The following is a 12893-nucleotide window of genomic DNA, read 5'->3' on the forward strand; positions in this document are numbered from 1 at the left end:
TTGTTATGTTGAATAAAAATCATCCGGTGGCAGCCAGAATTATACACCGAAGTGATGAACGATATTAGAATCGTTGTCTGTTCAACATTTTTGGAAAAAAAAGTATAAACTTACTACTAATAATACCCACACTTGCAGTTCATCACAGCGTCTTCTGGCACTCATCAGCAGTCACGTGTTCAGCTGGGTTACCGGGAGAGAGAAACGAACAAATTATAGATGAAAAATTTCTGGTCCGACATATCAAATACAGCCTTCAGCCGCAACAACCTGACTTCACTTTTTTTTTTCTTTTAACACCAGGCTACGAGTGACCATTTATTGTCTAAGGATTAAAAGGGTTGTAGAAATCTCACGCTGCGCCAATGCTGATTCCCACAGACACAGCGCGATCAGAATCCTTGGTAAAGAATCACATGCCAGGCTTATGACGCACGCCTGATCTTGTTTGAAGTACGGTACCTAATGCATACTTATCGTATAATAAAAACCTGCAGCCAGAAGCATGGATATAAGTACTTGTTTGAATCCTTGTTGCTAAGGCCAGGTGATGATGAACCCGAGTTTTCTACCTGTACTTCAAATTGTCAAGGTGTGGGAGAATGTGAACAACCTGTATATCACAAGAATGTTCATTTCCCCAGAATAGACTAGAGTTACATCTGGATCTATTTTACTGTTTAACGATTAATTAATGAACTGCTTCAATCAAATTACGTGTTTTTTGCATTCTGAAACCACCTGAAAATCATACTAAGTTCAGGAGAAACTCTTGAGACGGAGGGAGGGATAGAATCTGGCTTACATTAACTCCTTCACTACCTGTGTCTTTTAAATGAAATATTCTGTGATCGTCTGATAAAATAATGCATTCTTCCTTCATTGAATATATGGCACATTGGTAGTACACCATAATAAAGAACTTTTATGAATTTCTGGTGTGTGTGTGTGTGTGTGTGTGTGTGTGTGTGTGTGTGAAACCAATGAACATTGGCATCAGATTCACCAGCTTAGGTCCACTATTACTTGAAAAAAAAAAAAAAAAGTTATTACATTCGTTCACTTTTCTGCAACATGTTTTAGCTAAATAGGACGTTAACTTCATCGAGACATGAGCCTGTCTGATCAGAAACTTGATATTCAAAGTCGACAAGATCTGACTCTGACGTTGCAAAATCAACAAAACTCTGGCGGTACAATCTCGGTGTCATTTTCCCTGTGTTTTTGCCAGCATTTCAGAATCACCTGCTTATCGTGGACACCATTGCAAGAATTACCTGCCTAATATTTGCAGACTGTTTCAGAAGCAATATGTAGTTTATGTGTATTCAGGCCTTGTGATTCTTAGCCACAAACGCAAGAGAGTACCGGTACGTGCGTCAAGTGTAACTGCAGCAGGCATAAAGGCTCGTAAGAGCGTATCCCAGTCATATCAGTATATCATGAAAACTAGAGTTCTTGGTTTATGAAGCTACCAAACGCATAAAAAAATATTAGAGGGCATCATTTCTAACACGAGGATGATATTTTGTAATCTCATTTAGCTCAACTGATGACCTAGTGTAGGGTCTGTTTGACGAGGAACCAAGGCGAGTCAGTCCTACTTCATAATTAATGCTTATCGAATTTCATGAGTCACGACTTAGTGTTCAAGTTGTGGGAAAGGACCAGTTCCATCAGGTGAAAACGAATCGACTACAGTTGGTTTTGAAAAAATATGTATGAAAGGTACACTGACTTCAGGAAAAGTATATGGCTGAGCCCGATAGAGTATGGTTAAGTACTAAGTAACTCCAGACAGTAGAATCCTTCAAATACCACACAGACGATGCCTTCAGAGAGGATACAAGTTCCAATCGAGTTTCCCAAATAAGTAAACAGTGAAGATTATCTGAACAATTACAGACACACAAAGAGCTTTCAGGGTGTTATCTGTGATAATGTGATTGATCATGTGGAAGATTGTCTTCAGTGTTCAAGGACAGTCTGGTGAAAACAATTATTTCATAAACAGAATATTTCCAGAGATCAGTTGTGGGTTTGAGGATAATTTTTCTCCAGGTTGAGAGAACTGACTGTGCGTGGAGAGCTAAAACGATCCTTACGTGAAGTACGGTATAGTAACTGACACCTCTATTACCAGGCCTACGGATATTTTCACTGTGGTAGACCAAGGGTTTGCACTGTGTGTGTGTGTGTGTGTGTGTGTGTGTGTGTGTGGATATTCCCCCCGCACATGTAGGGGCACGGGCAAACAGAGAGCCCGTCAGGGAAAACGCGGAATCAAGCTCTCGATTCAGAGCAAAGCGGGAACAGCAGGCTGAAGGACGAGGGGAAGCGGGAACAGCAGGTTGAAGGACGAGGGGAAGGCGGCAGGGGCAGGGGAAGGTGCGATGGTCGGTGGTGAAAAACGGCTGCCCGATGATCGACGAGCACGACGGGGCAGCAGGCGGAAGGAAGCAGAAGAGGCTGCTGGGCAAAAAAAGCACCTCAAGTCTGCCCATCAGAGTCCGAGATGTCGGTGTACTCGGAGTCGCGATCTACATCCTCGTACAACTCTAGCTCTCACGAGTCCCTAAGGCGAGGTGGAACGCCTAACTGGGAGTCTTGAAGGACCCGGCTAAGAGCTAGAGTTATGCCGCGTTCGAGCCTGGCGGCGAGGAGCTCACGAGTACACGCAGCATCGTCGGACTCAGCAGAGGATGGCAGAACAAGGGCAGGTGAGGGGCTTGCAGGCGGCGGATCGGTGGTGGAAGTTGTGAGATCCACTCCTTCAGCAGCAGGTGGAGAAACAGGGGGGGAAGGGCCCTCGACGTCGCGGTGGTCGGGCGAAACGGGGACGGCAGCCCTTTCCCCCTCGGCTGCAGACGGCAAGGAGTGGATCTCAGCAACGGTGGTGATGGTGTCAAGCTCCATGGCCGTGATCGGTGCCGGGTCGGTGGGGGGAGAGACTGACGAGCCAGTCGCCCTGTTGAGGGGTCCGTCCAGGCACAGCCGTTTGCGCGGTGTGCAGCGGGGCCGAGGTGGAGGTGGCCGGGACTTGGGCTGCGCAGGAGGCCGCCGGGGACGACGATCTGGACGAGGGGCTGAATGTACGTCACCGACAAAGCTCAGTTTGCACTGTGTTGTGAGTAAACACATTCTTGAAAGAAAGGTAAACTCGCAGGTGGACGCCCTTCTGGCTTAGGAAGGGACATACGAGTGGAAGCTACCTCATTCTCTGGTACTGTCTTTCGAGTGGATGCTTGTATGAATGTTTACTCCCGTCGTTAGATAATGTCTAGTTTTATCGTATTGTTGCTATTGTCAGATGGTATTCGTCACTTGAGTCCTCCCACAGCTAAATAAAATTCTGCTGGCAGTAGTAGGTTAGACAATACGGTATCACACTAAATATATTACCGAAGATTGTTTTAAATTCCTTTACGAAAACAGGTCTCCTTTAAGCTGAAATGATCGTCTTGGTATTATAAAAGATAGGATAAAAAGAATGTCACTGCACTGCTGGAGTAATTGATATTCTTTCTAATATCTTCATTATGAGAGTTCATCCTTAATCTACATATCTTGGCTGGCGACATATCTAGTTCGCTGTGCTTAATGCCAAACGACTTTACATCTCCATGTCTCCGGCTTAAAGAGAATGGAAGTATCTGGAGGTAGAAGAAATAAAAAACAAAATGCAAAGTCATACCAAAGGGAGTAATTGTTCTTTATGTTTTAATCTTGCCTCCATGTCCCCTTCCTCATTTTTAACACCTCATACAAAACTTCATTAAGACATTCTTGAGTCACAAAAAATTATATACACGTAGTTTCATATATGGATATAGCAGGTCAAGATGTGAGTCTCGTTCTGCAAGTAACCTAATCTCTAGTTTACGACCCCAGTTCAGGAAGTGGCACCATAATTGGTCTTAATGCCTGGTGTTCTGTTGATTTGAGAGTGTCAGGCATGCGCTACACTTAGATCTGAATACGCAAGAGATGGTAGAATGCTTTTTTCATAATGTAATGCCATCAAAGTAGAAATCCAGTCATCTACAAGGGCGTCCATAGAGTACATATAAAGTCTACTGTACACCAGATAACCGAAAGTTTATTGGCCAGTACAGTGCTTATGTCTTCTGCTGGGATAAAACTAATTACACTAAAAATCTAACTAACTTGTGTGAGAGGAAAGATATGATAAGGGATCTCCGCCACCCACCATTCCCTCTGGCATAATAGTCGGCAGGAAAAGGATAGGAAAACATCATAATTGTTGGAAAGAATAAACATGGAAATTTTCACTGGCAAGGCGGAAGAGCAAATATTACGTTCTGTACAGTTCTCTCTCTCTCTCTCTCTCTCTCTCTCTCTCACACACACACACACACACACACACACACACACACACACGCACACAGTCACAGAACTAATACTCGTCCGCATTCTCACTTGATTGAGGTCTGTGGTGCTAAAATAGATATCTAATTGGGTTTTAAATATACCTATCGTCTTTGCATTAAGGACTGTTATTGGCAACTATTCTAGTGAAGCAATTTACCTTGTGTTTGTGCTGCATCTTTTAACACTCAGGGTCCTATGACTCACTCTCAAATGAAAATGATCGTCAGAAGTTAGCTGGATCAGAATACTAGAGTCTTACTGGCAACAAAAGGTTTATTTTGAGGAAGTGGAAAGTTGAGGCAGAGAGATGGAAGGGAGGCAGGGGTACAGGTGAGACAAGGGTACAGTTGAGGTAGGGCGAGAGGTGAGGAGGGAAACAGGTGAGGCAGGGGCACAGGTGAGGCAAGGATACAGGTGAATAGGGGCAGGTGAGGCAGGGCAGGTGAGGCAGGGGACACATGTTAGTCAGCAGTAGGTAAGGGCAGGTGAGGCAGGGGGGGTGAGAGCCATGTGGATGCAGGTAGTGGAGTATCGAGTGGCCAGTACCTCCCAGGGTCACCCATGATGACCTTTTGAGAGGCCACACAGGTTACACGCACATACTTACACTTACATATACACTCTACTTACATACATATACACTCTGAACTTTCAAGCACGCACACGCACACACACACACACACACACACACACACACACACACACACACACACACACACACACACACACACATACAGAACCTTGATATTCTGATAAGATCACTATACTGTAATCAGTTTACTAACTTACATAATTATGGGTGAATACAGACATACCTACACGATATATGAGCGAAAAAAAAAAAAGTCCAATTGACCTTTATGGGATCACCAGAGATAATTGAAGATTGCGTAGGATGGCGAATTATTTTGTGCTAGCTGTCTGAAAACGGAATTACAGGTTATAAAACACACTGACATTATGAAAGAAGTTGGTATTTACGGAGACAAAGGAGTGGTGTTCCTGTCGGGTCGGTTGTTGATTTCCTAACAACACCCGCTTCCGTAGTACTCGCCCCTCACAGCATGGGACGTTAGACAATAGATATGCACAGAGGTTAAATTTGATATATGCAATAGATTTCTGTAGCATTTAAACTTGGCGTACACAATTTTCGTAACATCTTGTACGTTATCAGAAGAAATTATGTTCATTTCCCTTTTTTTCCTTTCTTTTTTTTTTTTTTTTTTTTTAGTTGGTACGAATAAGATAAGTGGGAACATTACTGTGAAATATGGGCACTATATCGCTATTCACAACACCTTGAGACCTTCGTAACCCCAATTCCGTAGCAACTTGTTTTTCACATCACATTCGTATCTCCTTGAATGTTATCTAAATAAAAAAAATATTTAAAATATATAAATGGCATGTATGAAGTTTGCAGTGTATTTATTCCTATCTATTCCAGAAGAGGCATTAAGCAGACAATCACTTTTCGCTGAGTACCAGTCATTCCCTAGAATACGCTCTGCCATAGTTTGTTATAATTCAGGTTCCTAATGACAAAGGCGAAATATGCAAAACAAGTCGCAAACGAAGATGTGCTACAGTCTCCAGCATCAGCGAGAATGCAACACAAATTCATTATGACATGTTCAGCGAGACGTGCACATCCTCTTCAGCACGATGACACCGTATCATTCGTGTTCCTTCTATCACCAGACGATTTTATTCAGAGGTTTATCACTAGCTTCACAGAAACCTTACAGCCATAAAAGGACGACTTAACTGTTTTATTTTCGTTAAAGCCAGGCGATTTTACTCTGCACTGCACAAACCCTCTGAGGCTAAGATGGTTAACATCTGCAGGAAAACTGACCACAAATACAAAAAAATCGTCTGCAGGTAGCCAAAATAAGACAGAAAACTGTCATGGCAAAGAGGGGGATTCTCAACTACATTTCTGGTTAAGCTCTGGAACAAGGAAGTGGAGAGGGGAGGCGAGGTGGAGGTCCATGTGAAGGAGAAGGGGAAGAGAAGCAACGCTAAGTGATCTGGTAAATTATGTAGGGATATGAGAAGGACTTGGCGAGAGCAATAAGTGGGGAACTGAGAAGGATCAAATGAGTGCAGTACGTCGGAGAATGAGAAGGATTTAATAAGAGTAGAAAAAAGCACTGGACACTTCTCTGAGGGTAGGCATGCTTGGAGTAACGACAGTATGCCTAACCCCTTCAGTAAGGTACACTACTTCATATACCATTCTTAAGCCATTCAGTACGGATGGCCTCCCTCATATTTCATTATTGTTACTACACAAACGATTTTATTCAGATTACGAGAGACACCTGGTATTAGAAGAATATGAAATACACTCCATTAACCCCATTTGCGTCAAGAAATATTCCATGACCTAACAACCAGAATAGAACCAAAGTAGGTCATCAGACTGAGAGACTTATAGCTTAACTCGCAAAGGGAATGGCAAAACCCAGAATATTTATAAAACATTTTTAATGTATGTGACGAAGAAACGACGTGTCTGACTTTTTTATATATTTGCCTACTAGAAACGCGGTATGCAGGGTGATCACAGGGGATCTTGATATATTTTCTTCTGAACTATGAATTCACTTTTACTGCATAGTATAAAAATTATGTTAAATGCTATAAAGAAAAGTAATAAATGAGGAATAAGAAGTGACTTTTTGATAGAAAGTTGAAATTCTGTGGGCCTCAGATGTCCGCCAGAAATTCGGGGCTGGCCAGAATCTTTCTATGCCTTCACCTGGGTCTGGTATCTCTAGACTCCATTCGCTAAATTTCGATCAAGGCCTTTAAAATAAGTTTATTGCTTCTAAAATGTAAGAAGACTGGCACAGAATTTTCGCAAGTTGGTGGGACGGAATCACCAGACTCTAAATGAACCATGCTAATAAAAGCCTGTGTTCTTTTTAGCTATGGACGTGGTTACGGTAGTAGACGAGTTCGACGTGAATGTGCCCTCTAACCTATTATACATATACGAGAGAAACCGGAATTTGTGTTTACCATGTAAGGGGGTATTATACCAGAAGCAAAATTTGAGAGATGTCATACACTTACTGACAGATAGTGCACACTGAGCTCGTGAAGGCACTTGCACTACAGTGAGCGTGACTTCTTTGGCGCCACCTGCGGTTGTGAGGCCGTCGCAGGAGCACAAAAATAGTCAAAAACAACCTTTAGAGGACATTAATTTGATCTCTCATTCTCTTACACACACACACACACACACACACACACACACACACACACACACACACACACACACACACCAACACAGCGTCAGTAGCATAGCAAATACATTGTTAGATCGTCATCCTCAGCTTATCACGATACTATATAGATTATTAATTATTATTATTATTATTATTATAATGGGTAGCAGGCATAGCTGATTGCATATACATTGATTACTTTTGATTTCTTGGTAGTTTATATGAATAATATAGAACTTCAGCACAAGTCGAGTGCACTGTTGTTAACATCCTTCAGTCCTGCTCTTTGTAATCTTCCTTTATGTCATTTTCTTTCGTAATTTGCAAGCTTTAGCTGGTATTCATCATCACCAAGACTGTTCCATTAAAAGTTATTGTGCATATCAGTGGATATGACTATTTCATTTCCGAGTGCTATGTCGGAATAATGCTTTAACACTCAAACGGTTGACTTTTTTATTTATCATTTTATGCCAACACCTCAGAATGACGGGGTTAAGCGGCTTCTGAGTTAGGTTACAGCCAAGTTCCACTGTTATCTTTTGTCTTTTTTGCCAAAGGAAGGAGAGAGAGCAACATTTAGGGTGGGTACAGATGCAGGTAGACTGACATTAGACAAAACAGACCTAAGCCATTCATCACAGGTACGGGAGACAGACAGGTGGGTAGGAAGGCAGAGCGAGGGGAAGGTCGGGGCATTAAAAGCGACAGAAAAACGAGGGGAGAGAGAGTGCTTGGGACAGACCAGTGGGTGACCTCGGTGGGGGGGCGGGCGGAGATCAGGGGTGGTGAGGGGTCCGGTGTCGGTCGTGGGGTCGAGTATATAAGTGAGGCAAACTGTGGTGTTAGTCACAGTGCGGCTTCTGCTCTACCAAACAACAACTCACTCGAGGCACCATGAAGGCTGTGGTAAGAATGAATAAGACAGAATTATCACCTTTTTCTTAGTAGCTGAGATATGGTAATGGTTTACTGTATGCTCGCCCGTAATTTCTGACAGTCATTTAAACTCAAAACTCAATGGGCTAAGGTGTATGGAAGGACTCACGCTCCGGTTGTCATTCTGAGAGTGGAGAAGGCGTATGCAATTTCTGGTTATCATTTATATTACGGTCACATTCTTATAAGTTAGAGCGGAGAAGATGTATGTAAGCCCCTCAAATCCAGGTGGCATATGAATTAATTTTATAACTGAGAGGATGAGGGTGCATGCCGCTCCCTAGTTTCGGGAGGCCATTTATATCTATGAGGCCGAACGTGTAAATCTAATAATTGAAAGGACCTAAGGCATTTCCAAGCACATAATTTCTGACGTTCATTTGTATACTCGCTGTTCAGTATGGCGAGACAAAATAAGGATATCAAAAAGTAAAGGCGTATGGACTAAAACATACGAGTCTTTGTTTAAGTATGTGTATGAATCAGTTAATCTTTTTTTTTTTTTTTTTTTTTTTTCACGGTGACTTTTTTCCTACATTTCATTCTACGCCTGCCATCAAACGCTTGTATTTAGCTTAAAGGAGATATGTAGAGATGGTCTGGTTGTAGCTATCCTTTATCAACGCCTTCAGTACAAAAGAGCGCTGCAAAACCTGTTCATATGAGAGGGTAAAAAACTGTCACAACTACATTAGGGTAAACATTGTTAGCCTTACTATACCTGTACCTATTTTACTTGGCCTAAAACTACAGTCTCTCCATCTTGAATTCTGAGATGTAACAAGATATTAACATTCGAATATGATGCAGTTACGAAGTAATATGGAAAGGATGTAGGGCCATAGTGTCGTCTTATCATGCCACTGAGCTACGTGAATTACTCCTACTGTAAATTACTAAAGGGCGAAAATTTCGGCCAAGTTAAGGACGATAATGAAGGAGTTATTAAGCTTGCATTAATCAGCTTGTCACCACGTCATCAGTCATTTTTCAAACCCCTTAACTCGACAACGTCCTTCTTATGGAATTCTTGCTACCACCAGACGATTTTATTCAGCTCGGGAGAGAATTTTTGCGCTGGAGGGGATCGATATAGCGTTCAATCACCTATTCACCATAAGAGGTTGCCCCCTAAGCTGAATATAATCGTCGAATCAAATAAAGAATAAGTAACTGGCCTGAGTTAAACCAAACCTAGTGTTCTCAGTCGCTCATCGACCAGCTGTGAAACAATTTGAAAGCTGCATTAGGATTTTCACCTGCGGCGATAGCCAGCAGGTTAATGAGTGGGCAGCGTTCTTCTACTTCTTCTGCTTCTGGCGTATTTGTTAAAAGGCCTTTGGAGACATAAAAGTGGTCCCATATAGGGTAATTTGACATGGAGAATCCAAATCTGCCATCAGCGGACACCTGAGGTGACGCCATATAGCGAAAACTTTAGTAAAAGTGCTTGATTTAGGCCTATTGAGACAAAAGTAATCCCATACAAGGTTATTTGACAAGGAGAATTCAAATTTACTCTCAGCTACCACCTGGGGTGGCGCCATCTAGCAGCAACTTTAGTAAAAGTTCTTCATTTAAGCCCACTGAGACATAAAAGTGGTCCCATATAAAGTTGTTTGACATGGAGAATCCAAATTTGTTGTTTGAAACAAGAGTCTCGCCGCAGTTCCCAGCAATTCTACTCTTGTTTCAGACAACTAATTCTTTTAGCTTCATGACTTTTTTTTTTTTTTTATGTGGGAGCATCTCTATGGGCGGCTCTGTCCGTCTGTCTCTCATTATTGGTGTGGGCCGCGAGGGGCTTCATTCTCGTAGGCTTCGGTGATTTTAGGGAAGCCACACCACAGTACGCCAAACCACACCATAGTACGTACTCACTGCACACCACGCAAAATTATCCTCTCACACAACACCAAACTGAAGGATTTTTGTACTCGCTATATTTTGTATTTGTATTATGCTACCATTACATGATGCTATGTGGCATAAGAGACCCCTTCTAGTGATGGGGGCTATATGAAAAAGAAAAGCTCGAAATGTTATTGCTTGCGTAACACGATTTATTAGAGCAGCAAGTGTCCCACCATCAGTCACCCATTCCAGTTCATCCGGCCTACCCTTCTTCACCCACACCGCCCTTTATAGTGCCTTCCTTTCTCTCCCTTTACTCCCACACTGATTTTACTGTCACTTTCGTCAGACTTTTTATCTCCTTAGTGAAGGCTAAAACACATAATGCATACTTATGTAAGTGTGAACATTTAATATTATTTTGGTGTTTGTTCCCAGGCTCATCTGCTCACAAGCAATGATCATGCTATAGGCCTGATGTCTCTCCACAGATTCTGCTGGCAATGCTGGGCGCCTGTGTGGCGATTCCTGTAATTCCGGACGCCCCTGACGTGGCGGCTGAGAAAGCTCGATTCTTCAAGGCTTTTGATGCTGCTGAGTCCGCCGCGCTCACCAGTCTGGCCCAGCAGGCAGGCAAATATCAGCCTAAATGGTATGGCCCCCTCGCTTCCTCCGTGCCAGCTGGCCTCCCCGGCTCCACCGCCAATGTGGCTCTCACTGCTGACTTGAGTGCAGCCCGTGACGCTTTCTTCAGAAGTTACAGCTCCCAGCTGGCTTCCGTCGGCGCTACTCAGGCCCACCGGTTTGGTTAGTGGACAGGTCCTTTCGCTTCCTCCGTGTCCGCTGGTGTAGCCGGTTCCATCTCCAAAGTGGCCTACACCGCCGACGAGGCCGCCGCCAAGGCTGCCTTCTTCAACACCTACAAGCAGCAGGTGGCTGCCACCGCCGCAAGAGCATAAGCCACACTGTGATAGAGAAGCTTTTCATATTTTGGAATGATAAACCATATGTACATTTATATTAAATTCTTAAAAAATTATAAAAACTCTTCATACCCGACATATAATTTTCCTGAAATTTCTTAATGTAAACAACCCTTGGCATATTTAAGTCATAGTTCACGCACAGCCTGATGAGGCCAAACACACTGCACACTGGGCCGTACTATCAAAGCTGAGAATGCAAAGGCGTATTGACAAGCTCCAAGTTTTTAACGACTGATGAAACATGTAATGAAGGCAGAACACACATATTATTTCTGTATCGTCACTGTATCTGTGATGTGGAGTGTAGACTGAGCACATCTAACAGATACAGGTGTTTCATAAATGATCGTCAAAATGAAAAGGCTTCCTCACACACTGAAGCACCCAGTTTTTAAGACGACGGCTGTCTGTGCTGGCAGAGATGGACTTAAATTTAGCAGTTGGCAATATGCCAAATAAAGGCATTTCTAGTTAACCTCTGCATTACACGGACTCGTTTTGCATTTTATTCTTGCTGTCTAATTTTTCTAACTATGGGATATATTTTTCGATTTGAATGAGTTAGATAATATTGCTCTGAATCCTATCGTACTAATGATGAATAAAATCGTAGAGATGAATAAAATCGTACTAGAGATTAATAAAATCGTTATCTGTCGGTGATGTCAGTGGAATGACAAAGACGTCACATTTAAAGGACTGAATGTTCTTTGATAGGCTAATTTGACTAGAAAATACAGTATATATTATCACTGTGTTGTTGATGTGTCTTCAGGCTCGTCTGAATTTAATCCCAGTGGTAAAGTTACCTTTCTCTCGCAGTCCATCATCCATCTTTCGAGAGATAAGGAGAGAGCCGAGGGACGTTTGTAAACTCCGCTGCCCAGTTATAGGGTTCAGGTGCCACGCTTGAAGGTGTCCCTCTCCAACACTTTTACTGTAATACTATCAAGGAATGCCTGGTGTTGCAGTGGACTTTATCCCGTCAATATGAAGATGTATTAGTTTCTTCATGCTACTTGCAGACGATCTTATTCAGCTTAAAGAGAGAAATAAAGCTGTAAATGGGTTAATGGAGAATCTCTTAAACCGTAACTCTTAAAGTGGTTTTTCTAAACTTAAAAATGTCTGGAGGTTGCAAAACTTGAATAGATAATATGTCATTAGATTCATGTGGTTAATAGTTGGTATAGGTGCAGGTCAGGTGAAGTGTGCAATGGTTCGTATCCTCAAGAGGCCCCTGCGTGGTTTTCTGCCATGGAGTGCCACCACAGGCCTGCGCAAGACACCTACTTTTGGACAGAGAAGCTCAAACTCTAACCTCAAGCTCCTCCACTTCGCATCAGTTGATATGGCACTGGCTGTTACCGACTTATTAAAGCTAATTTTGAATCATGCTAAAATGCCCCAAGTAACTCGCTTGGTTTATGTTTCAAGGTCAGAGGTGAAGGTCATTTTCCAAATCACACGTAATGACACC

General features: G+C 42.6%; 1 protein-coding gene across 1 annotated transcript; it reads left to right on the forward strand.

The window, feature by feature from the left end:
- The first annotated feature begins 2515 nt into the window (after window positions 1–2515).
- Window positions 2516–11386, forward strand: LOC145414922 (cuticle protein CP1499-like). The gene is given in 3 exon segments (XM_080284337.1): window positions 2516–2580; window positions 3014–3127; window positions 10900–11386. Coding segments are annotated over 3 exon segments (666 nt in total).
- Window positions 11387–12893: the final 1507 nt, after the last annotated feature.

The sequence above is a fragment of the Coenobita brevimanus genome, chromosome 101, assembly GCF_032717465.1.
Source record: "Coenobita brevimanus isolate Jiangsu-jjx chromosome 101, ASM3271746v2, whole genome shotgun sequence".
NCBI lineage: Eukaryota > Metazoa > Arthropoda > Malacostraca > Decapoda > Coenobitidae > Coenobita > Coenobita brevimanus.